We start from the raw sequence: 27,703 nt of genomic DNA on the forward strand, positions 1-27,703 counted from the left end.
TTCGACATTAAAAAAATCTGAAAACATCTACTATATAAATAGGCTACAAGCACAACAACAGTTTGCAAAAACAGAGTATCAAGAAACAAACCTCAAATGCTGAAACAAAATGTATGCAGGCAGACTGCAAAATGCAACTTTGTCACAAACCACCAACACTATTTGTCTTTATAATGATAATTGTAACTTTCCCATTTAATATAAATATTTTCCTCAAAACTTGCCAATATTAGACAGGATAATTTTCCAGTACTCTTACTGCAACTCTGTCCAGTTTTTAATCCAGAATTTATTTCCAAGAAGGACAGACTGAGGTACTAGAAGTTTCACAAGACAAATGTGTTTTCTGAGGTACAGTGTATCATGTTTCCTTTATTAACATGACAGTTTTATTTTAGAAATACAATTTAAACATGACTTTTAGTAACAAGAGTTATCAGCTTGCTGATCTTGTAAGGTTCTGATGGAAGTATCACAGACTATCTTAATTTTAGTAACGAATTTAGTACTTTGATAGATTTCTTTTGAAATTATTTGAACTTAATTTAAACATTATTATATAGGTAAAAACTGTTCAGAGTTAACAAAGAATGTTGGAAGGTAAGATGAGAAGTTGGGATAATTATTAATCATATACTGAGAATACTAGAAGTCCATTCAGATTTATTTGTAGTAATATCTCTTCCCATTATGAAGCACACTAAGGCAATCACCAGTAGATACTTGAAGGGTGTTGCTAAAAACCGCCATTAAGTACTTGGCAAAAAAAGTGACTTAACTACTAAAAAATAAATGTAGAAAGTAATATCATGGAATTTGACTTGAAAAAGTCCATGGGAACGCATCTAGAGAAATAAAACAACTTCTGCGAGTTGAAAAAACCTGAAATACCAAAAGACAAATAGAGGACAGTAAACAGTAAATGAGATTCAAGGCCATAATATTAATAGATAATGAAAAGTCAATTTGGAGCTGTGGAAGCATCATTTCATTAAACAAAAGTGGAATACCACAGGCACTTTTAAAGATGTCTTTAAAGAGAAATATACACACTCAGAATTGCAAGAAGGAAAAAAGAAATCCACAAAAAAAAGGGATTTTTAAGATTATACAGAAATAAATGGATATACCTTGGCTAAACAATAAGGAAGGATAACATGTAGGAGGCTGTTCATGTACAGAGGATGTAAACACCAGGTAATGAGAAGAATTACTGAAGGTAAAATAAAGGGTACATAAGGGGAAGTAATAGGATGAAACCAGTAATACAAACTTAGGAATGAACAAGGACAAAATTTCCTGCAGTGAATCAGAATGCAGAACAAGTCCTCCAAAGAGGTGGAAACCTAGTCACAATTCACACGCAAAATCAACCTGAAAACACTGTTAGAATAATCAGCCCTAACTGGCAAAGAGATCTCGGTAGAAAAGACATTTTTTTCATTCTTGCTGTATAGATTTTGATACTTAAGAATTGAGGTGATAGTGATTATTACAATCCATGAGTATTAGTCTATATGTTAAAAATCATGAGAAGTTGTGGGAAGAGGAGGTATATGAAAGTATGAAAAAACAAAGAAATATTTACTCTTAACAGACTATATATTACTCTGTGGAACAGTTTTGTTTTTATAACCTGCTGTGTTATCAGTCATCTAGGACTAGCACATTCCATTAGATTCAGACTTTAGCTTACCTTTCATATTTTTATATACATTTTAAACCCACAAATTTTCATCTTTGCAAGGACAGCTGATCCTTGTCCACTCACCTGCTCCGCTCCGCCTCGTGCTCATTTCTGCAACATAGCTCCACTCATTGGAATTGGCATCATAGCACTCTACTGAACTAAGGCACTGCCGTGACGCTCCGTCGTAGCCACCAACAGCATACAGCTTCCCTGGGGGGAACCAAAGGAGCCAGTTGCTGATGCACACACAGGGATTGGCACACCGGCAAAGAGGAAGGCATCGCTCTCCAATTAGCTACTAATCAGCACCTGTCAATCACTTACTGAGATTCTATACTGTAAACAGTTTAAGTGAGCATGCCACAGCTCTTGTCATTTTTAGGATGTAAAAGGCACCCAGTATCTAACAATAACAATGCAAGTTAGAAGATTTTAAATTGGCTGATAGCTGAAATACAAAGGTAAGGTTTTTAATTAGGCATTGTTCAAAAGCAAGCTATTTCAAGTGTGTTTGATACTGGAAGCTCACAAATAGGCTTCCTAGAAATACCAGAAATTGAGATGAAAATCACTTGTACAGTCTGCATTTTCAGATTAGAAACAGTACTGGTTCCTATGCAGTTAAAACACACACCCACCCCTAAAACTGTTCTAAGGTCCAAGAGGCCAGGCCTTCATTGTGCAAATGACATCCAGGCTATTCGCCACCAAGCTGACTGAAAAGTCAGCAGTTTTCCTGGCACTGACCTTGGGATTGTCCCCAGTGTGCAGCCAGCAAGGTCAGCCACAGATAACAGAGCTGACAATACAGCAGTGCTACATCACTAAAGACCAAATGATAAGGTCATCACATCAGCTCTCTGACTTTGCTGACATACATAACCTAGAGCTTAGCAAGGTTTTCCTCAGTTGGCCTCAGGCACAGCTGAAGCTCTGAAAAAAAAATTAAAACTACTATGCTAAAAACTGGTCAGACACAAGTAGAATGATTACATATTATTCATACTATTTGAATTACAAGGTTGAGCAAAAAACATAAATCTGAAGTATGTTTTCAAAAGTAAGAAAAATTAGTAGGGTAAATGATTGCATTTGCTTCCATTCTTTTCAATATCATTTGTCAACTTACCTCCAACAACACCTACACCAACACTACTTCTTCTTGTGTTCATTGGAGCTACATGAAACCACTCGTTAGTCTTTAAGTTGTAAACTTCGACTGATGACAAACCTATGAAAACAATATAACACGTTCTCTATAAATCTAGGTGCAACATACTGTCTAGCTTTCAGGAAACTCTTCATATCTGAAAATTCAAATTATAACATCTTAAAAAAGCACAACTTTTTGTCCTTTAGATAGACAATTACAGTCAGCCCATTCTTTATGTCTGAAAATGGGCAAATTACTGGAAACTTTTGTGGAGCTGTGAAAAATTCTTCCCTGTATTTTTTCCTTTCTTTTTAATTAAGTCACATGCTTTCTCCTACATGTTTCTATAAGTTATTCAGCAAAAAGATCACTTCTACACTAATCGTTTAATGCATCTAAGGCGAGAATGAACAGTGTATGTCTAAAGCCTTCTCACAGGTCAGAAAAAGCTGTTTGTAATATTATTTACACTACATGAAAATGCAAAAATAAATTTCCTATGCAAATAGGATGAAACAGACCAGATAATTTTTCTCTCTTATCTTCCACAAGTTAAGGACTCTGATTATAGAAGGAATAATGGAAATGAACTTGCCAAAAGTTCACTAGTCTTTAAGCCTGAACTCTGAGGAGGAAATAGTTCACTGTTCAGGTAGGGTGATGTGACCATTTAAGCACATTCCACATCACAAGATGCCAGGCTACCCTCATGCTTGCTTTCACAAGTATCAGCAAAAAGAGGCATTAAAAGTTGATACAATTATGTTAAGAGTAGTCAAAGCTATTCAGAAGTGTCTAAGGCAAACATACCTGTACTCCCATCAAATCCTCCCACAGCGTAAAGAAGGCCATTCAATACAGCTGCTCCCAGTGTGCTTCTCCTGTCTTGCATGTTAGCAACACTTGTCCACTGGTCCTTCACTGGATCATAGGAATCTACTGTACGAACTCTCAAAGAGCCATTGAAACCACCAACAGCATAAACCATACCTCCCATGTACACCATTCCTAGAGCAGGGAAAAATGGGGAGGAAAGATGAGTGTTTGAGTCTCTCTGCCAATCAACTGTATTCTCTACTGTCCTAAGTATGCAGATACTTGACACAAATTACACTATTCACTATACTTGTCGTGCTTTTGACAGTCCCCTAGAACCACACTTCATTCAGATTAAGCTGTAGAATTTCTGACACTTTTTGCTACTAACAGTGCCCATTCCTGAATACCATGCTTGCTGAATTTTTTCTTGCTTAAGTCACTCAGCTGCTTTAAGATCACATGTTCATGTTTGAGAGTGGATGATCACTTCTTCACATTCTTTCTATTATTTAATAATATTAGGGTATTTTAATAGCAAAATTAGTCATTATTACAATGCATTAATATTTAGATTTATTTATCCCTTGTTCCTGTGGGAGGTAATAAAGCAGTTTATCCTACAGATTGCAAACTGAAGCACAAATTAAGCACAACTGATCAAAGTTGCATTGTTCCAGATAGCAAGTAATTCAAAAGATCAGTGAAGTCAAGGCAGCCCTTCTTCGATAAATATCTCAAGTACCATTCCAGAGAACATACACTGCCTAAATTCTGAAGCATTACCAACCACAACAAAAAATTAGGCACACTTACCTGCTCTACATCTTCTGGAAGGCAATTCAGCTACCTGATGCCAGCGTTCTTCTTTAAAATCATAGCATTCAACACTGCGAATTGCCTTTGGCGCCTGTCCCCCAACTACCATCATCAACTAACAGGAAGAGAATAATAATAACTGTTAGTTATTTGCATATATGAGAGCACCTGAAAGATAAAAAAAGTGTTAAAAAAAAAAAAAAAGCAAGCTTCTGTACAAGAAATAATTGATGGATGGCTTTCCTATAGAAATCTGAGTCTTGAGAATCAGGCAAAATTAATTGTTAGGTATTTTTTTAAATGAATGTAATTTATAATTATTTTGTCTCAAGGAAATACCAAGGGTAGAAAGCAGGAAGCAATCAGAATCTTGGTAAAGCTCCCATGAAAGAGGGAGTCTGCTGTATCTTCACATCCTACTGTGATTTCAGGTCTGACAATTCACCATTTACGATGTGTAATGAAACTGTGACCATCCATCATGTAACAGCCTTATCTTGTTCTTCTAGGAAAAATGTGCTAAATCTGATGAATTGAATCTCCTATTCCATTACTGCCATTTTCACAATACTAAGAGAAAACTTTTTTATTTTATTGTAAAGAAGAAAGTATCTAATGTTTGGTTTTTGCTAAAATAAACTAAAGATTAAATTAAAAAAATCTCAACACAGAAGCTTTAGTCATTCTTTGTTTTGGTTTGGGGTTTGGGGTTTTGGGGGGGGTTTGTTGTTTCAACAGGCTTCTCCATAATTGTATATTTCTCAAAAGCTGATGCATTTATTAAAAAATGTTTTCTGGGAGGGCAGGTAGTGGTGATTCTCTGTGTAGGTGGGAGGATGTGTCATATCATAAGTACTTACTTTATCATAAGTAGGATGGAATGTAAAGGTAATCTCTTGTTATATTTTTATGATAAATAATTCTGGTGCAAATTTTTTACAGGAATCTCCCAAGACACAGTCATGCTCTCATGAAAGTTTTTTAAATGCAGTTTGAAACAGTAAATACATTGGAAAAACAAGAGTCTTACTTTTGGAAGGCTAGCAGGTGTTCTCAGTTTTGTCCGTGTGCTTTTCATCAATGCCCGCTGCTCACTTGGTAGCAAGTGATACTTCATAGCTTCAATGAGGAAATCTTTACAAGCACTGCTGTTCTTAACCAATATTTCCTCTTCAACTCTCTGTTTATTAATACAAGTTTAACAAGGTCTGAGCATGTTAAGGAAGTAAAACAGAAATCACAATCCAAAGTGTAATAAAGCCTATGATCTATCACACAAATGCAAATTAATGTAATTTTTAAGATTAAAATTTAACCAGTAGGACACAAATTTGTGTTGGAAATGTGAAGTGTGAAGTCACAAAAAAAATATGCTGATTGTTAATTAGCAAGTGGAACAGTGATAGGCAAGGTAAATCACTTTTCTTACAATTGGGCACACTTCTTGATTTTTTAAACACAGACAGTACAGAATATTTTAAGGCAGGAGTAGTGGAGAATAATTTAACAAACTAGTAAGCCACCCCGCAACAATAAAAACCACAACAGAACACAATAGCAAAAAAACCCCAAGTCCCACCCAAAACAACCCAGACAAATTGGAGATTTTTTACCACAAAACCAGAATTTTTAAAATAAACACCTACCAACCTACTAATACCTACTAACTGATGTTAATACTGAACTCATATTGTCAATCTTAAATATTTGACCTGACACCAAAATATCCCAATGAGCTTATAAAATTTTAAAAAATGTAGTTTATCTGAACCAGGTAAAAGAATGCTTCCTTTATCATTAATTCCTAAGCAGCTTAAACAACAGATATAATTCTGAAGTTGAAAATTCACTTATGAGAAGAAATCCTTTATCAAAAGATGGCATTACAAATGAAACCTAACCTGATCTCAGCGAATTGCATTGTTCAGATTCCTGGTGGGGTATGACATTGCAGTCAGCCAAACAAATAAATGACTTACATAAATCATCCTCTACATGGCAACCCCTCACTTCAGTGTGTGTATGTACACGTGAGTATGTGGTAGTGGCTGTTTGTTTACTTTTACTATCACTAACATACTAATGACGGTGTTGTTTAAATTTATCTATCTGACATTAAAATAATGAACAGAAATATTCACATGCAGAATAACTAGTATTCCTTTTTGCTTACCTGAACTAAATACTCCCGGGAAAGCAAAGGCAGGCGAACATGCTCCATCAGACGTGCCATTAACTCCTGCCTTACATCTTTGTCATGGTTTACCCAAGCTATCACTGCTTCAAATACCTTCCAGAAAACAAACAAATCAAGTTCCTTGACTTACAAGTTCATAAGCATGAAAACATCAGTGTGTCTCCAAAAACAGTTTTGCTTATACTAAAATTCCTGATGTAAGAACAGATGACAGTGGTTACAGCTCCCATTATTTCCATATTTATCAACTGCAAAATTATGAAGGTGCATTATCTGGTGTCTTTTTATATCTACTCCTCTACTGGTGTTTCAAGGATAGCTGTGCTACATTGACGAAATGCACACAGTGACGTCACTGATACTGAAAACTAGGCAAACAAACAACACAGCAATAGGAATATTACAGTCCTCATACTTTTCTTCCTTTCTTGGAGAACTGACCTGCCACATCACCATTCAAATAACTTATCATCACTGAGTCGTAGTAGGACAAGTAATCCCAAGCCTGGTTTTGCCTCCATTGCACAGTAGCTCATCATTCACTAGAGCATTAAAACCTTAATTATACTCCACAAAAGTAGCATCACTTGTATTTAAGTGATAGATCCAGACCTTCAGGGGATTACAGGAACAACAACATAGCTTTGCTAGTTGCTGTTTAAGCACATAGTTCTTAGATTCAAAGTTTCAAAAAGGTTTTAACATGAAACACTGCCTAACTGTACAAATGAGTATTCAAACATGCTTTTGAACACAATTTAGCCTTATTTGAGTACAACTACAAACTTCTTGGAAAAAGAAAACCAACATATTTCAAGTAGGTCATAACTGAATTTAAAAACCTCAACATGAATACATCCACAGCCAGAAAAACATTAGAGGTTTACAGAGATGGCCTGGGCTCAACTGAAGAACAGTGTTTCAAATATGGCTTTAAAAGATTGAGATCTAGGCTAAAGGTGAGCCAACACACATTAAAATCTGGTTCGGTAATACCAAGCTGCCATGTCCTGTGCAACCCACATGTATTCAGTTAGGTAAAAAAGGTCATATATACGCACAGAGCTTTAATGCCTTTGTGGGACTGCTGATGTTAAAGTCAGTAAATGGCATATAATTGCTCTTCAAACTTGGAATTATTTATCCCTTGGTAAACTAAACTCCTGTGGATGTGACTCAGCATGTGTTCTGGTTGTTCTGCTTGAAGATGAGAAGGCGTTTCCTTTTAATGTATTTTTGGTTTGGGAGGATTTTTTTCCCCAAAGAACAAAGGGTAATGTGATTTAATATAGTTTTAGGATTTTTAAGAGTTGAGACTAATTTTCAACATCATGAGACACTAATTTTGAAGCTTTGAGAAAAGCTAAGGTTACAGTTAACAATAGATGTTGTTGATTTAGCTGAAATGAATACATAAGCTTTGCTGAAATCAGTTAAAAGTTAGAGGATGGTTAAAAGAAACCAGATTTAAGATAAGCTACCCCGGATTTAATGACTCATTGCTTGTCAAACAGAGAAACTAATCAGTACAACACCAGACCTCCTGAACCCACTGAAATAGTCCTGGAAAACAGGAAACAGGGAGTTCTACCATCCATCAATCACATCTGCATTGAAAAGGTTGAAAGTTTAGAACGAGGAAGACTCGTTTTACTTCCTCCTTTTGGTGACCACTCCTCACAAAAGGACCACCGACCCATTTCAGGGAACAAACTAAGCATGCTTAATAGCCTTTTTTGTCAATTAGCATACGAAGCGGAGAAGAGGAAGTGACAGGGGCATGAATATGCATTTGTATTTTGTGTATTCAACATTTTTGTAAATAAAAGGCTTTGTAATTACCTGTGATCTTTGCAGTGTGCACTAGGGAGCTATTCCACGCGCTGCCCGGCGTCGCAATAAACATACACTTTCTAACTTTAACTGTTAGAGAGTATTTTGTCCGTCAGAGTTGGATATTGATATTAGATCGATATTCATGTTTTAATAAATCATCTGGCGAGCCAGCCAGGAGACTGCTCTCTCTGGCCGAGGGGCCATCGGGGTCTGGGACCCCTCTGGGCGCCCACCCAGGATTTTCTGGGAAGAGGGCTCCCGCGGCCCCGCTGACACCCCGGGGAAAGACCAGGACCTGTCAAAACTACGGACAAAAAGGTATGTTTAATAAATATTGGAAACGGGTACCTTTGAATAGAGGCAGCTTATAAGTCATAAGAGACGTCTTATGCAAAGCAGAAGCCTGATTGGGTTTTGTAAGCTCCGCGGAGTCTGGTATTTGTGGTGGTGCTGGCAACAGCACCAGGAGTTTGTAGCCTGTGTCCCGGGGTGGGGCAGCGGCAACAGGACAGCCAGTTTTGGTGTGTTCTGGGAGCAGTAGTGGCTCCATTTGGCTTGGTTTGAGGCTGAGAAGCGGCTTGGTGAGCTGCATGTGGGTCTCAGCCGCGAGTTTTTGGGACGAGAGGGGTCCCGCTGTGGGTTGCAGGACATCGCAATTGCAGCCCGTGCGCGCTGGATGTGCCTGTAGTGTAAACGATCTTTGTAAGTTTGCATGCTTACACTGTGGAAATTACTGGTGTGCTGTACGTGTGGTAGCTTGTGAGGATTTGTAATTTGATTTGTGTGGTTTTGGGGTGTGCTGGTAGCGTGCTGTACGTGTTTTGGAGGAGTGGTGTATGTTTAAAGTTGTAAAAGAATTTTAAAACCCCCGCCTGATCAGCGGTGTTTGCGAAAGTAGTGCTTACACAGTTCCTGGAATGTGTGCCACGGGGAAGTACTGTGTGTGAGTTTTGTTTGTGTGGCTGGCAATGATATTTTAACCAGTGTGTTGTTAAGTGGAGAAGACAGTTGTGAGTGAATAAGCTGCTTATTTTGTGTGAAGGAACGAGTGGTGTGAAAGGTTTGAAATTACGCCCGGTATCACCTTGGTAACCGGCGGAAGGATCCAGGTTTTGTTGTCTTGCGCTGTGTCTTACCAGCCCCGCTCGACCCGAAAAGGTTTTGATTGTGGGGACTTGACTGCGAAGAAACATACTTGATTGCTTGTGAGGCTTTGAGATTGCTGGTGTGTGTGGAGTGGTATTTTAACTAGGAACTGGTGATTCCTGGCCGCAGGGGAGTGCAGGACAGTGTGGGGCCGGGGTCGCCCCCCCCCCGCTTCTCTCTTGCAGAGGGATTTGTGCTGTGTCTCCGCTTGAGCCCTTTGGCTTACGGCGAGACTTCGTTAAAATTTTTTGGTTGAGTGTGTATGTTTGGGATTGTTAACATCTGGCCGAAGCCAGATATTAGTTGGTATTCTGCAAGAGCCCCATCTATACTCTAATTACAGCTCGACAGGAATTGCGCTAGGTTTTTAACTGTACGCTTGGTGCAGTATGTGTAAAACTGCTTGCAGTTTTTGAGCGCATTTTTAGCTGCAATATAGCCAGTGCAAGGTATAACAGAGGACTTGGTTCGATAGCAATTTATAATCAGCAGCTTAAGCAAGGAAGAAGGGACAAGTCTGTGTGTTGTCAATTTGTTTGACTGTGCTGTGTTATTTCCTTTTAGATTAAAATAAAAAGGAGCTTTTCCCTTCCCGTGGTGTGTGTGTGCGTGTGTGTAAACCCTGCTTCATTCTTCAGTAAAAGTATATGCCCAGGAGCAGGAGATATAGGGAAGCCAGTGGAAATATTTAGGGTGAAGAGTGCCCAGTATATCTTTATACCAGAGGGATATTAAGGATGGGAGCAAGTGAAAGTCAAGAGATTCCCAAAGGCAGTCCTCTGGGATGTATTTTAACACACTGGAAAGAACTGGTGGGCTATGGGGGTACAGAAACCAAAAGGGAGCTTGTTAAGTTTTGTACACAGTGGTGGCCACTGTATAGGCTGGAAGAGGGGGTGAAGTGGCCAGCAAATGGTACACTGTACTATGAGACTATTGCAGCTAATGCTCTTCCTATGCCGTGAACAAATGTGGCAGGAAGTGGCTTATGCTGATATGTTTTTTACTCTTAGGGATCACCCTGAGTGGCAAAGGGATTGTGGAATGAGGCCACCATCTGATCCTTTAGTATTGGCCCTTGAAAAGGACCATAAAGTTACTAAAGTGAAGCCCAAATGGTGTTGTAGTACCTGCTCAATAAATCAGAGGTGCACACATCCTGACAAGGTATACCAAGCAGAGGCTTTGGAACAAGAGACAGAAGACATACTTAAACCACCCCCTAAAAAGCAGGAAAGGAGGAGGGTGGTGGGGGATGCAGATTCAGAACCATCATTAACTCCAACCTCTCCCGCTTCATCTCTAGCTTCATCTTCCTTTGGAAGGACAGCAGCTGAGGTAGGGGTTTCTCCATCCACTCCTGAACCCAGGGAACCATCCAAATCTTATCCACCACTGCCTAGCAGTGACAGTGAGTGGGATGAACCTGAACCTCCCCCACCAGCTGCCAAACTTCCCCCACAAGGACCCATAGCATTAAGGACCCGAAAACAAACCAGAGAGGTCATACAACCACCTCTATGACAAACAATGACCTCTGATGGAGAAACAAAACTGATTAAGGCTCCCTTTTCCACGATTGATTTAGAAATTTGGGAAAAGTGTGCTAAGGACTATCGAAGTGATCCAATAGGGGTTGCTAAGAAAATGAAGTTTATGATTAAGCAGCATTTACCTGATTGGGCAGACCTCCAACTGCTGCTTGATGCCCTAACAGAAAGTGAGAAGCAATTAGTTTTGAAAGTAGCTAAAGATCTGGCCGAGGATGATTGCAGAACAACACAGGAGGATGTTAAGGATATATTTCCCCTCCAAGACCCAAAATGGGATCCTAATGAAGATGAGGGGTTGGGATGGTTAAAGAGATACCAGGAATTGATAGTAAAAGGGCTGGAAAGAGCAATCCCCAAAACCATAAACTGGTCAGCCTTATATGCTATCAAACAGGGCCCTTCTCAAACACCTGAATTTCTAGATCACCTGCGAGACGCAATGCGCCGACACACCACCCTGGATCCTGGATCTGATGAAGGGATGCAGCAATTAATAAATTTATTTTTAGGACAGTCTACAGGAGACATCAGGCGGAAACTCCAGAAGATCCGGGGTCCAAACAGCCGGAATTTAGAAGCTTTACTGGACGAGGCCTGGAGAGTTTTTAGTAATCGGGAAGAAGGATACAAACAAGGGATGAAGAAATTAGTAGCAGTAGTAAAAGAGGGAGAAAAAGGAAAACGTGGGCAAGGTCCACCGAAACAGGGACCACCCCGACTGGGAAAAGATCAATGTACATTTTGCAAAAATTTGGTCACTGGAAAAACCAGTGTCCAGAACTAAGAAGGGGTGATGAACATGGAAAAGGTGGTCAGAAAGGGGAGAAACTGATTGCTCATATAAAAGAGGACTGAGGGGGACCGGAGGGCCCTACCCTAGAGGACCCTCTGGTTATTGTCAAACTGGGGAACACAGAAACAACGGTGAAATTTTTGACAGACACAGGGGCAACATTTTCAGTGCTGAATAAGGCCCTAGTACCTGTAACCAATGACTATGTTATGGTAAGAGGGGTGACTGGCCAATCTGAAAGAGCTTATTTTTGCAAACCACTGAAGTATAAATTGGGTAAACAGTGGGGAATTCACCGATTTTTATACATGCCTAAAGCTCTGTCTGCACTTTTGGGCAGGGATCTGCTAGAGCAGCTGGAGGCAAAAATAACATTTAAGAATGGGGACATTATTTTGGAGGTAAAAGATCAACAATATGTAGAACTATTAAGTTTAATGATGATAACCAAAGAAATCGAAGTTGCAAATAAAGAGGAAAATTTTAGGAAAATAATAGATCAGGTATTTCCGGGAGTGTGGGCTTCTGATATACCAGGAAGGGCAAAGAATGCACTACCAGTGCAGATTAAACTTAAAGAAGGAGGACAGCCAGTAAGGGTTAAACAATACCCCCTAAAGAAAGAAGGTAGAGAGGGGATTAGTCCAATTATTGAAAACTTTTTCAAGATAGGACTACTGAGAGAGTGTCAGTCTGATTTCAACACTCCTATTTTGCCAGTGAAGAAGCCTGATGGGTCATATAGGTTGGTACAAGGTTTAAGAGCTGTTAACAAAGTAACTGAGGACTTGTACCCAGTAGTTGCCAATCCTTAAACCCTGTTAACCCGTTTAACACCTGAATTAACCTGGTTTACTGTTTTAGATTTGAAAGATGTTTTCTTTTGCCTACCTCTCCATGAAGCCAGCCAGAAAATATTTGCATTTGAATGGGAAAGCCCTAGATCTGGACGTAAAACTCAGCTCACATGGTGCGTATTACCGCAGGGGTATAAGAACTCTCCTACCCTATTTGGGGAGCAGCTTGCAAAGGATTTGGAGTCCTGGGAACCTCCTCCAGGAGAAGGACAGCTCCTCCAGTATGTGGATGACCTCTTAATAGCCACCCAGACTCAGGAAACATGCGTGGACTGGACGGTAAGCCTCCTAAACTTTCTGGGCATGCAAGGGTATCGAGTATCCCAAAAGAAGGCTCAGATGGTAAAGCAGACAGTTATTTACCTGGGCTATGAAGTAAGTGCTGGACAAAGAACCTTGGGACAAGATCGCAAGGAGGCAATATGCCAGACCCCAAAGCCTCAGACAGTGAAAGAACTGAGAACCTTTCTAGGCATGACAGGGTGGTGCAGACTGTGGATTTATAATTATGGATTGCTTGTTCAACCTCTGTATGCCTTGATCACGGAAGGGAGCAGAGATCTTCAATGGACAAAAGAAGCAACTTGAGCCTTCGACCAGCTAAAGAAGGCCCTCATGTCAGCACCAGCCTTGGGACTTCCAGACGTGGGTAAGCCGTTCTTTTTGTTTTCTCACGAGAAGCAAGGAATCGCTTTTGGAATACTAGCACAAAATCTGGGCCCGTACCAAAGGGCAGTTGCCTACCTCTCCAAACAGCTGGATACGGCAGCTAAGGGGTGGCCGAGGTGTCTCAGAGCCGTTGCAGCAGTAGCAGTGAAGATCCAAGAGGCACGCAAGTTCACCCTGGGCCAGAAGATGACTCTGCTAGTGTCCCACACAGTGTCTACAGTCCTGGAAGTGAAAGGGGGGCATTGGCTCTCCCCACAGAGATTCCTGAAGTACCAAGCTATACTGGTAGAACAAGATGATGTTGAGATTGTGGTGACTAACATTGTGAACCCAGCTTCCTTCCTCAGCGGGAATAAGGGAGAACCAGTGATCCATGATTGCCTGGAGACCATCGAAGCCACCTACTCCAGTGGCCCGGATCTGAAGGATACCCCGCTTGAGAATGCCGAGACCTGGTTTACTGATGGGAGCAGCTACGTCATCAGTGGAAAAAAGCATGCTGGGTATGCAGTCACCACAAGCAGAGAGGTAATAGAGTCTGGACCATTACCAACAAATACCTCTGCGCAGAAGGCTGAAATAATCACCTTAATTCGAGCCCTAGAGCTGGTGAAAGGAAAAGAAATTAATCTTTATACAGACTCCAGATATGGGTTTGGAGTAGTTCATGCACATGGAGCCATTTGGAAGGAAAGAGGACTATTGAACTCACAAGGGAAGAATATTAAACATGCCCAAGAAATACCGAGACTATTGGATGCAGTACAATTACCTGAAAAGGTAGCCATCATGCACATTAAAGCATACCAAAAAGTGAGCTCTGAATTGGAGGAAGGGAATATGCTGGCGGATAGGGAGGCAAAAGAAGCAGCAAAAGGTGACATACCTGATGAGACAACTGAGGCAGCACTGATTCCAGATGGAAAAATTTCTATTGAGGGTAAGCCAGTATACAATAAAAAGGATCAGAAACTTAATAAGGTAGAAAAGGCAAGTTATAACCAGGAGGGATGAGCTGTAACAGAAGAAGGGAAACTTGTAGTACCCTCTTATTTGTTGTGGTCATTAGTACAGAGGGAACATGAGAAAACACACTGGGGAATAGATGCCCTGTATAACCATTTGAAAGAAAGAAGTATGGCTAGGAAATTGCAGGGCACAGTGATACAAGTAACTCGTCAGTGTAGCCTTTGCCTCTGAACTAACCCTAAAAACACCCCAAAGCCTAAAGTGGGACAAATTGGGAAAGGTTGTGGACCTGGGCAACAATGGCAAATTGATTTTACAGAACTGCCCAGGAAGGGAGGGTATCATTACCTATTGGTGCTAACTGATACCTTTTCAGGATGGCCAGAAGCCTTTCCTGCCAGGACAGCTAAGGCCCGAGAGGTGACCAAAGCACTGTTGCAATAATACCACGATTTGGAGTTCCAGCCACCATATCCTCAGATAGGGGGTCACACTTTATTTCAAAAATTGTACAGCAAATAAGTCACCACCTGGGAATAGACTGGGAATTGCATACCCCATACCACCCTCAATCTAGTGGGCAAGTAGAGAAAATGAACCATTTGATTAAACAACAAATTGTGAGATTGGGGCAAGAAGCAAATTTGCCCTGGCCCCAGGCTCTCCCATTAGCATTATTGTGAATTCGGACAAAACCAAGGGCAAAGGAGAAACTAAGCCCTTTTGAAATATTGTATGGGAGGCCATATGCAGTTCAAGAAGGGACAACACCCATTCAAATAGGGGAAGAAACCCTACATAGATATATGGTGGCCCTAAATAAACAACTCAGAGAAATTGAGAGATATGTGGCTGGAGCTCAAAACAGAGAATTAGATAGGCCAGTACATGATGTACAACCTGGAGATTATGTGTACATTAAGTCTTTTGCAGAAAAGACCTTGGAACCGCAGTGGGAAGGACCATTCCAGGTGCTCCTCACTACCTTCACTGCAATCAAGATCAAAGAAGAGAAGGCCTGGATCCATCACTCCCGAGTGAAGAAAGCCCCAGAGGGAATTTGCAAGGTCACACCAGGCAATAACGAACTGAAGCTGAAGCTCACTCGGGACCACAAATAAATAGACTAATAATTATTATGGACATTATGTAGAAAGTTATAACTATTGTAGTAACAATCATTGGAAATTGACCCAAATATTACCAGAATGAGAAAATACAGAGAGCGAGATCATGAGGTAATAATTAATGCGCTAGGCACAGCTAGTGAAAACATCTCGCTGGTTCTAGGGTGTACTCAAGCACACCTGTGGATGCAATCAGTAGCTGCTGCAGTTATCAGGGAAGGTAGAGAGGGAACATTCCCTGCTGAAATTCGCAAAATTGTTTGGGACAATGCCTCTGATATAGAGAGAGAACTTCAATCTTGGTGGATGTTGGTGAATTTCACCTATAACCCTGTGACTAGTATGGTGACAGCCTTTGAACTATACACGATGCCTCAGTGGACCTAATACATCCCATAGTCCCTTTAGGATTAAACCATGAGGGAACAGTATTGTACCCTTCTGAACACAGGATGTGGGCACGACAAATTGAAAGAAAATGGCAAACTGTTAATCTAGAGCCCTGTACTGTGAAGAGACAACTAAGATACATATGTGAAGAGACATTAGAAGGTGACAAAGACACTTGTTTGTATACGGACCAAAGTATTTGTCACTTTGAAACGCATCCAGGCAAACAGACCACTTCACTTGTGTATACAGGACAAAGTTGTGTCTGTCTTAGGACTACATGCCCCATCATAAAGATAGACAACCAAATTATAGATGAGACTCAATTCAATTTGTGTGTTTGCAATTTTGTTAGAATTAAAGGATGTGATTTTTCCTATCGGGCACCTGTAATATCACATCAATATATAAAGGCCAACCTAGCCACTGTGCAGGAGATACTGCCTGTGCCCATAGGAATGAATTTGACTTTAGTTGCTCAATTGTTGAAACATCACAAATTGAGAGAAATCTTAAAAGAAATTAGAGATGGAGGGAACAAGACATTAATTACAATACATCATGACACTGAGACCATCAAAGGAGATTTTAAAAGGCTTGAGAGACACTTGTCTCATCATTGGTGGGATGTGCCTTTTGGGTGGTCACCAACAGCAAGTGGTATACTGAATGCCTTAGTCCACCCTATAATTGTGTTGCTTATTTTAGTCAGCATAAGTTTAGTATTATCTGTCGTAATACTTGTTTAGAATTAGAAGATGCTACGACGAGTGGCAGCTTTAACATTACTATCAAAGGCGTATAGCTTAGTCTTGAGAGACACCAGCCGTACAGCTTGGATAGATGAAGAAGACGCTGTATACTGAGTAAAAGAATTTACTCATTTCAAAGAAGTGGGGAAATGAGACACTAATTTTGAAACTTTGAGAAAAGCTAAGGTTACAGTTAACAATAGATGTTGCTGATTTAGTTGAAATGAATACATAAGCTTTGCTGAAATCAGTTAAAAGTTAGAGGATGGTTAAAAGAAACCAGATTTAAGATAAGCTACCCCGGATTTAATAACTCATTGCTTGTCAAACAGAGAAACTAATCAATACAACACCAGACCTCCTGTTTCCAGAAACCCACTGAAATAGTCCTGGAAAACAGGAAACAGGTAGTTCTACCAGCCATTAATCACATCTGCATTGAAAAGGTTGAAAGTTTAGAACGAGAAAGACTCGTTTTACTTCCTCCTTTTGGTGACCACTCCTCACAAAAGGACCACCAACCCATTTCAGGGAACAAACTACGCATGCTTAATAGCCTTTTTGTCAATTAGCATACGAAGCGGAGAAGAGGAAGTGACAGGGGCATGAATATGCATTTGTATTTTGTGTATTCAACATTTTTGTAAATAAAAGACTTTGTAATTACCTGTGATCTTTGCAGTGCGCATTAGGGAGCTATCCCACACGCTGCCCGGCGTCGCAATAAACATACACTTTATAACTTTAACTGTTAGAGAGTCTTTTGTCCGTCAGTTGAATATTGATATTAGATCGATATTCATGTTTTAATAAATCAGTATGAATATGCATTTGTATTTTGTGTATTCAACTTTTTTGTAAATAAAAGACTTTGTAATTACCTGTGATCTTTGCAGTGCGCATTAGGGAGCTATCCCACACGCTGCCTGGCGTCGCAATAAACACACTTTCTAACGTTTACTGTTAGAGAGTCTTTTGTCCATCACAGTTGAATATTGATATTAGATCGATATTCATATTTTAATAAATCAATCAGACTAAGAACACTTTTGGGAAAAGGCCTTTAAACTTGAGCACAATACCCACCTAATTTCACGAAGGAAACACAGAACACATCCAGAAAAGTGCACAAGATCAGTAGGAGCAAGCTTGCTCCTTCACGTAAAAGGATAAAAAGAATAATGGGACACAGATTGTCTTACCTTCTCCTCTGAGGCAATTGAGAGTTTGTCACTGGATATCAGACTGCACACTTGCTCTACACCAAGATTGAGGTATTCTTCACTAAGTATGACATCAGAAAAGTGCTGTTCTGTTTGGAGGAAAAGAAATATGCTAACAAAGTGCAACATGTTTCCACATGTATAACAAGCATTAAAGCAGCAGGGGAAAACAAGAAAATGATTCAATATGCATGCTATTTTATCCTACCTAGAAGCAATGCATTGACTTAAAACCTCTTCTATAGGTTAAAAAGCTTGGTCTCACAAACAGCTTTTATATTTAAAGATTCTTTAACTGAAATATTATAACACATTATACTATAAGTACTGTAGCAATTTTCAGATGCTTGCTTCATCTCAGTACTTGTCCTTAAGAATTACCTAAGTGTCATTTTGCTAAATTTGTACACAAAAATACAGGAAAAAACCCTCCAGAGTCTCTATGATCTCTATGTTGTTGACAAGCATATTTTAAATTTATAGTTTGACATGAACAATGGTTGATCCTTTAGAACCAACTAGCAATGTCATACAAGTCCTGTTGTGTCTCTCAGAGCTTCTCCAAGATCATAAAATATTGCATATTGCAATCTCTACAACATGCAGAAGGTATGTAGTTTTTCCTAATTTTTTTAAGCCTCAACTTAAATAAAACTGAAAAAATGTAATGTTTCCAAGTTGTCATTCAGTTTTTCAGTTGTCCCCTCCCTTAAAATTGCTTTTTATGGCATTCTTTTGCTTAAAAAGTACTTCCATTAATTTAAATTATTTTTCTCCTTCTTCTGCTATTCTTAACAAAAGTTAGAAGGGACAACTGTTACTAAGAACTTAGGAATTCTCTCAAAATCAGAATAAATAAAAAGAGGCCAGCAAACATACTCAAACTAAAGAACATTTTATAGTCTTTTCAATCACTCTATTAGTACTACTGTAACTAAGACTCCATACTTGAGAAAGTTGTCTAAGCTTTAAAGGATGCTGAATGCTTAAGCTCAAGAAGCCTAATTTTTCAGTTCAACTTTGCAGGGTACAAGAAACAGCTATTTTAGATGCAATCATCGTCGATACAAGTCCAGCATTCTTTTAGGATGGACAGGTGGTATTTTCTGCAGTGCTTTAGGAAATGGGAAAGAAAGGATAAGAAGAAATACTATTGATTTTTATAACATCCCCATTTCTTTTCCACTGTACAAATCTTCTTGTGTCTGTTTTCTTTTCAGACAAGTATTCAGTTTCTCAAGCTAAGTATCTGATTAGTTTTATTGTTTGCAAATAGAAATTGAGAAAGGTAATTTGTCTAGATTATTTTTACAATAAACTCTGAATTTCAGATGACGGTGACACAAACCAGTATGCCTGACTGTACTGAGAAGCTGAGTTCGGAAGCAAGCAGTAAGGGGAAGCAACACACATCCAAATCTCAAACAAATCTGAGGTTCTGAAGCACTGTTCATCTTTCCTTGAGAAATACAGTGCAACAGTGGATCACAGCCAACAGGATGTATTTCATGAATCAGAAATAACTGGTTGATTTTATAGACTCACATACAAAAGCCTTGCTTTTTAAAAGTTGATTTAGATTTATGTCATGCACTAAGTAGGAAGAGATCCACCCTCTAAATCAGGAGAGGTAAAAGTTGAGAATTTTCAAATACAATGAATGTGAGGCTGTCTCCTGTTTTAATGCTAGACATAAGAACTATAGAAGAGAATCCACAAAAACCAGTGCTCGAACAAAAATTGTTTTACTGGATGTGAGCCTCTTAAAGCATAAAACATGGCACATGGTCCAGAGGAGTGAAAAAAAGGAGAAACACTAAACCAAACTACTCAATCAACAGCTACAGATCCTCAGGTGAATGAATTACAGACAAAAGAGAAATAGAGGAGATTTCTACATAAATTTTAGTTGTCAAAAAAGAGGTAAGATGAAATAACTTGTCTCATAAGAATCAGATTGCTTGTTGTCTAGGAGACCATTACTGATTGATAGATAACATTTGGGCAGAAGCCAATTGCAATTACAGCTACATGGATTATTTAAAATAATTAAAAACTGAAAAAGAACAAGGAAATGTAAAATCAATTAAATCCACCAATGGCAATTTATGTAATGCTGGTTCAAATGAAGACAGAAGGCTTCATTATACATAAAAATCATGCTTATGAAATTCAAACTTTTTGCATCCTATTAGCAAGAAGAATATCAGCATCTTTGAAATAACATGATTCAGTACTAAAATTTCAAGAAATCACACTTAGTCCTTGTCTTGGTTTGAAAGACAGATATCTGCTAGGAAGGGGCAGGACCTCCCTAGAGATGGAGAATTCAAATCCCCTCCCTCCAAATTATTCCAATTAAAAAAAATTAAAGGAGCTTTCAGACAGAGGTATGGGGGTAGGAATAACAGTTCTTTACTAGTATATATGACAAAACGACAAACAAACAACAACTATAGCATCAATAATAAACAGAACCAAGAACCTTGAGGGCTTTCTTTTACAAAAGCCCAGAGCAGTTTGATCTCGGCGCCCCTGCAGGGCTCCGAGAGGCCGAACTGGAAGGAAGGAAAGTCCCGGACCGGTGGAAGAGATGAGGAGCTCTGCGCTGGCAGCTGGAGCAGCAGGGGTGTCCCGGCAGGGCTGGGCAGTGCAGAGCTACAGAGTAGCAGGGGAACCTCAAAGCTCCGAAGAAGCAGCGGCGGTGGGGGGAGGCTGGAGAAAGCGAGCTCAGGATTCCCGGGTACACAGCAGATGACGATAGATTTCCCAGGACGAGACAGAGGCAGGGGGCAGCCTGACCGTCCTCCTTGGCGCTGAGAGCAAGAGTGCCTCCCCCTCCCTCAGATCTGTCTTTTTGCCTTTCCCAAAGCTCATCATCTCTCCCCTCTGAGGGACACTCCCAGGGACTCATAAACAATAGGTGTAGCTTCATGCTGCCATATCCCTCAAGTACTCCTTTTGTTCTGACTAAGTAGTCATCAAGGCCTCTTGGAAACTTATGGGAAAAAATTCTGTGAGAAGAAAAAAAACCCAAATCTAACCCCCAACAGTCCTCTTTTCCCAGTAATGATGAAAAATAGTATTGGAGGTGTGTGGATTTTTTTTGTCCTCTGGGTTAGGATTTTTATTATCTCATATTACTGCTGCCGTCCTGAAAGCTTCAATACTCTGGAGACATTAACATCAAACATGATGAAACTTATGTCTAAATGATTAAATATTTCATGCAAGTGTCCCCTGTAAAATCTAAAATTATCTCGTTTTTTATTTATTACATTAGGGAACATACTTCTTTCTTTATGAATATCTCTTAGAGAAGCTAAGGGAGAATTACCCAGATAGAAGTTTCCATGAGAGAATAAAATAATTATTTTTTCCCAAATCAGAATTTTCCACACAGTATGCAACTTTGACAAATTTGTACTGGAATCCTGCCCTATTTCTTGCCTCTTTACACAGAAATTGAAGCCAGCTGGCTCTAGAGTCTGGCAGCCTGGAAACAAGATGGCTTAGGACTTGAGAGGCTTGGCTTCTTAATTCCCACTTCCTAAGCAAGTAGAGTCCTATTTCTTTATTATCAAGACTAAACTCTGTCTTTGAAAAAAAAATCCATTTTAGGACATTTCTAAAATAGCTGCTCCAATTGCATATGCAAAACAGATTTTCACATTTTTGCAACTGAGTTAATTTCTATCTGAATAGCTGAAGATCTGTCCTTGTCTGCCCTGTGCCAGTAGGGTGGGACAAATGAAAAGGAAGTCTTTAACCATATGAACAGGGCTAGTAACAAAAATGTCTGGACGTACAATAAATAATCCCAGCATGAAGAGCATAGAAAGAAAATAGGAGCTGTAAATGTATCACTTTTTGGTATTTGTTGTTCTGAGTCTGGAGCTATGTATTATACATGCACATGCAGAAAAAAAGCACTTGACACTTCTATCCAAAAAGGCACACAAGTCTGGCTATACAGATATTGCCATTAACTTTATATTTTTCAATTACACAGGAATGAAAGCTACATGTGAAACCTGCACAGGATATTTTATGCTTTAAAAATTTACAGATTAATTCACAATGTCACACTGAGATTTTTTTTTTTGCTTGGGACAAAAGGCCTTTGCTATTGCCTATTTTAATGCACTGATCAAACAGGAACCCCAGATTTGTTGCAGAGGGATGGACACAAGATCTGCCAGTTGGAGAACCAGCAGAAGCTAAAACTGCAGAATCACTTTTTTGAAAAAAAATCTGATTTATTTGTCAATTTTATGCTTAAATAACTCTTTTTTAGAACACCATGAAATTCACAACAGCCAAGGCAACAGCAGCATAGCAACAGACATTGCTTCTCAGAATAGAATCACAGGAATGATTCTGACAACTCCATCCTTTCCATGCCAGGCATACAGATGTACACAAGAACAGTCTACAGAAGACATGCACGCTTCCAAGTCTTGCCAGGGCTCAAGTCTTAGACTAAAAGCACCAGAGTCAAGAATGCTGTTATCCCACAGGCAAATGCAATGCAGCAATCCCTGCATCACAACACACACTAGGATTCCCTAACAAAAGAATCTTCAACATCTTAGCACAGTGCTAAAAGCCAAAAAGGTTCACTCTGCCAAGCCTCAAAGGACACCCCTGCCACAGGTCTCCCAAAGTTTCCAATTCCCAAGTTCTGCCCTATGCAGTGGGTGAAATACATTATTATTCTTTGGTTAGAACAAAGAAATGTGTCAGGACATAAGCACTGAGCAAGGGTCTCTCTAGTCCAAGATGGCACACCCCTTTTCATTAAAAGGCTTTACCAGTTTATCTTCAGGCTGTACATAACATTACAACACCTGTATAATGCACTACCTTCTCAGGAAAAATTATTTTGTGAACATCTTTTAACACTATGTAAGACATATCCCAGACCAAAACTGAGGACAGACTAGCAGTGCTCATGCCACATACTCTTCCCAGGAATCCTCACAAAAGAAGGATGAGAGGCGTCAGCTGTACAGTCTCTGACAGGCCAAGTGTAACAAGACCCAATGCAGGATGCTTTCTGGAACATCATGAGAACAGGTGGCATTGTTATGAACAAATTTCCCGGTCTTGGAGGGGGCTGGGCTATTCCTGTCCTAGCCCCATAGCGAGACAGCCGAGACAGTCGCACCCTCCCCCCAGAAGAAAACATAGACCACGCATTAGCATATTAAAAGAGCTCTGAGAATGCCACCGCCCTCCTCCCAATTTGTGCCGTCATCCAGCCTTTGAGAAAAATGGGGGTTTTTCCATCTTGCAGAGAACCCCCATAACTCGGGTGAGGCTGCTGTCCCTCAAAAGCAACTGACCCCCTCCCGGCTAGAGGTAACCCCCACACCCCAGCCAGTTTGAGTAGGGAGGGAAGCTGCCCTGAAGAAAAGTTGCCTGGCAACACTTTCCTACCTCATTAAAATGTGAAAAGAAGCTGCCCATGCCTAGATAGCCCTGTCATTGTTCTTGGTAACTACCTCCTGCAGCAGGAATACCTCTGCTGCAAACAGGACAAATGCATATGCATTTGTATATGCAAATAAAACCGCCCTGGTGGATCCTGGGAGGGTTTTTTAGGGAAACTGCACCTCAAGACAAGAAGCTAGATTCGTCAGAGGAGAATTAGATAGTGCCCTGGCCGAGCAAGAAGTGGACACACCCCCTGTCCTGGTTTGAAGATTCACCATGACCTATGAGGAGTTTGAGACAGACAACGGGAAACTCTCAAGGTTTTTCCTTGAGGGTAAAGAGCTGACTCTGCACTCCTGTGGCAGACTGCTCACCGCCCTGCCTCCTGATGGTTGACCAGAGAGAACTCCTAGCTGTTCCTATGGGAACAAGGACTCGGCATCTACTGTTTGCAGTGGAATGATGAGCTGGGACAGCACCTGCTCCTTCGGATGGCTGCAGCAGCGTGGAAAACTCCAACAGGACTCTGTAATCCTGCTGATGACTTTAATAATGAGCTGATCACTTTAATAAAGAGCTGAATATTAATAAAGGCATATGCCCTGTTCTTTTCAGCATCTCCAAGTTCAGTTGCAACACAAGCTCATTCCAAGTAACCTGTATCAATTGTCCACTATTTCCAGATCACAGGTGCATATAAATGACTCTCCTAGAAATCTTGTTCTCTGCTACAAAGGACAACACACCACAGGAATATGAAGCTGCAATTTTAACAGAAGTTGCATTTTCATTCCCACTGGAAGGAAGTTCTAGAGTTTCACTTTTCTAATAACTTTTGATCCATCGGCATCCATTTGTTTTTATATTATCATTGTCTATTAGCAGAACTATCTCGCTGCCTCTTTTTTCTAAATCTAAAACAGTAAGTGTAACAAAATAAAGACTGGGAAAAGTTACAAAACCAAATACTTTTCATTTTTTTTTAGCAGAGAAATCCTTTTCTGTACTCATTCTGATTTCTGGAGCCTTAATCCTAAAATGTGTTCTCTGGGAGTTAAGGTGCCTGTGATGGAAAGCTTAACTCTGAAATGGCACAGCCATGTATTTTTGACTCAGACTTTTGAGAGTTTTTTTCTCAGTTGTGTCATGGGTTAGCACTGGCCAGATGTTAGTGCACCCATGAATATATGTTTTTTCTCTAACAACTCCTGTGGGATGTGATCAGGAACAGAGCAGAGCAGGCTTAAATCTTGAAAACAAAAAAAACCCACCAAAACTTTATTAATTACATAAGAACAGGGACAGAAATACTCTTAAACACACACAGAGACAGAAATAAAAACTTCTTAGAACATTTCTTCTCCCAGTTTCTACCTCCCCACCCATCACTCTTCAAAGACCAACTCTTGGGTTTTAGATTAAACAATCACCACTCAAAAACAAACTAATCTTCAATTCAGCAAGGGAGAGAGGAGTCTCTCTCGCACCACAGACTGTTCCTCAGAAAACACGGGTCCACCCCTTATGTGTTTCCATGTCACCCATAGCACCGCCCGGAGAAGTCTGCTAAGGTGACACTCTCTTTTTCCTATGTCCAGCGCTCTCACCGCTGTCTCATAGGCCAAAACTACATACAGGGCTTTTTAAGGATGCTGCATGCCGAGCTCTCCCCTTTTCACCCAGGGGCCGGGGTTCCAGGAGCAGGTCTGCCCTGAGGGCAGAGGGCACCACCTCACCCTCCCCCTCTCTTCTCTGCTCGCTCCAACTCTTCAAGTGCCAGTCACTGTAGCAAAAGCAAGGGCAGCTGCATCCACCCAAAAATGCAGTTTATGTTCAAAAGAGACTCAAGTTCAGTCCATGGCTGACATTATGCAAGAAAAGTCCAGCTCCAAGGCTACTCCTCTCATTCTTCCATCGAGTTCCTTCCAATCATGCTTTATCATCTCGGTCCCAGGCCGCTGCCCTCTCTCCGAAAACCACCAGTCATGAGAATCAATGTCTAAGAAAAAGTTTCTTTCTACCAAGCAAGGGTTAACAGTTTCTTCTCAGCAGGATGCTGCAAGCGGAGGCACTCCCAGGCTCCGCAAACCCCCACGTGGCTGAGCACCTTCTCCCGGAGTTTGGGGGGAGGAGGGGAGTGAGCACACACAGAAGGCACTTCCACAGTTTTCCACCCCTCCATCCTGGACGGGGCAGCTCAGTTCCAGAGTCTTGTCCATTCTCTTCTCCCCCCCCCCGGGGGCTCCGGCTTACCTGAGCCGACCACGTGTTTCCCCTCCCCCACCCAGCCTCGTGGCCGGGCAGGGGAAGGAGGCCTGACACGTCCCTCTGCTGAAACCAGGATCTGAAAAGGGGCCGAACCTCCCAGACTCTTGCTTTTAACTCTTTGTGTCCTCAGAGGCGTGTCCAAACCTCCGAGTGACCAATCCAGGTGCTAGCAGAAAAGCTGATCACTGATTGGACTGCCCACATCTCCCTGGAAAAATTCACCTCCCCCCCAACCACGACAAGTTGTAAGAAAGCTGTGACAAAGTACAAAGAGCCATTTGAGATAAGAACAGGGGGAAAAAAGAAGCTATGATGGCTGAGATACAGGCAGTAAGTAGCCTGAAAATTCAAGAGGAAAAACATTGACCTGAAAAGGTACAGAACTGTATAAAAGGAAATCAGGGAGTCAGCAGACAGAAATTCAGCAAGACTGATGATCAGCCCATTCCAAGGAGAAATGAAGGCCAACACTTCCTCCCCGGGTCCTTTTATCAGGAGTACTGAGCATTCCAGTGTTCAGCCTAGAATCTTGCATGTCCCAACCAGGACCAATAAAAAGCTTCCCTCCTCTTTTCACTTGTCTTTGTTCTGCTTGCAGACACTCTCTGAGCACAGCAAAGGATGCCTGAACAAAATAGGAGAGTTAACAGGTGGACACAGTTCCTGTGCTCTCAAAACACATTTAACCAATTCTGCACTCACTGTCATGCCAGGGCCTTAGAATTTATATTTCTAGAAAGTAATCTATACAAATATTAGCTTCAACTACTAAACTTAACAAAAATTGTTTATAAGTAACTGAAGTAGTTTAGAGGTTTAGTTTAGAAGTAACTAAGGTCCAGTCAGAAGTTGGAAAAATAATTTAAAACTTAAAATTAAACAACAGCTTTATCAAAATGTGTTCCCTAAAACATCAAATATCTCAACATTAACTCTAGTTCATAAATGTATGTTTTGCTTCCTATTGCACAAAAGGTAAAAAATGTAATAGCTTTTTGGATTTAATGTTGTATTATTCAAAGACAAAAGGATTTAATTAAAACTTTTTGCATAGCTGTCTAAATAGAAATATCACAAAGTCATTCAGTCATGTACCCATCACAACGTCTTGAGTAAGGTAGGCATTACAAAAGCTAGTACTTTCAAAAACAATCTGAAAAGCTTTTCAATTTTTTTAATTGATATATCAATCATTCTTGATAGAAATACTATAATCTCCTGTGAGTTAAAAAAAAAAAATCTATACCACAAAAAAGAATTTCTAGGAATGAAGACAACTGAAAGCATTCATACAAATCCTTGCCTTTCTGAGGTCTAAATTTATTCATGGCAATAAAAAGCCTATTATTTGGACCCGAGTTGAAGCACTTAGTGCTTTATTTCAGGAAAATATTCAATTTTAACTTTGTACTAATTGTTAATTATGCTAATTTGTCACTGTACATTTTAGGAAAGTTAGGAAAAGCAATGCAGTCATATGTATTTTTTCTACAGCCTTATTAGGACATTTAGTTTTTAATTCTCTTTGTATTGCTCTTGTTCCAAGCCTGACAGTGCTAGGAGGAGAAAGGCAGAGCAGAGAATAGACTCGACTGTGCATCCTGACTATACACAGCATATTTATCTCTACAGTAAGAACAGAGTGTGCATTGCTTTAAAATCCACCCCACAGACACAGCAAATACACAATAGGAGTTGAGCTGGCAGCTTGTCATACAGGCCAGCAGTACTCCAAGGATATGATGACAATAAGGGAAGCTTTTGAGGGGAATTTGATGGAAATGGAAGGTGCTTTGGTTATGGAGGAAATACAAGGTTAGTACCAAGCATGAAAATAGGAGAATTGGAGAGAGAAATGAAATACAAATTCAAGTGGATGAGACTATAGGTACCATTTATAGTAGGAAATTTCAAGTCTTTGGCTAGATGAGCAGGATTTTCAGAAAATAAGTTGATAATATAATACCCAACATTACATTTCTTGCTTCTTCACTAGTGCAGTGCAG

General features: G+C 40.2%; 1 protein-coding gene across 3 annotated transcripts in view; it reads right to left on the reverse strand.

Moving 5' to 3' along the window:
* KLHL2 (kelch like family member 2) overlaps nucleotides 1-27,703 on the reverse strand; it is a 72,271-nt gene that overhangs the window by 4,678 nt on the left and 39,890 nt on the right. For all 3 annotated transcript variants that reach the window (XM_063424312.1, XM_063424313.1, XM_063424315.1), the window contains 7 exons: nucleotides 17,970-18,079; nucleotides 6,652-6,768; nucleotides 5,509-5,658; nucleotides 4,476-4,593; nucleotides 3,654-3,851; nucleotides 2,820-2,921; nucleotides 1,772-1,900 (listed from right to left, as the gene is read on the reverse strand). In XM_063424312.1, coding sequence (XP_063280382.1) covers nucleotides 1,772-1,900; nucleotides 2,820-2,921; nucleotides 3,654-3,851; nucleotides 4,476-4,593; nucleotides 5,509-5,658; nucleotides 6,652-6,768; nucleotides 17,970-18,079 — 924 coding nt within the window. The remainder of the gene's footprint in view (nucleotides 1-1,771; nucleotides 1,901-2,819; nucleotides 2,922-3,653; nucleotides 3,852-4,475; nucleotides 4,594-5,508; nucleotides 5,659-6,651; nucleotides 6,769-17,969; nucleotides 18,080-27,703) is intronic.

The sequence above is a fragment of the Prinia subflava genome (genome assembly GCF_021018805.1).
Source record: "Prinia subflava isolate CZ2003 ecotype Zambia chromosome W unlocalized genomic scaffold, Cam_Psub_1.2 scaffold_2cwr_NEW, whole genome shotgun sequence".
Classification (NCBI taxonomy): Eukaryota; Metazoa; Chordata; class Aves; order Passeriformes; family Cisticolidae; genus Prinia; species Prinia subflava.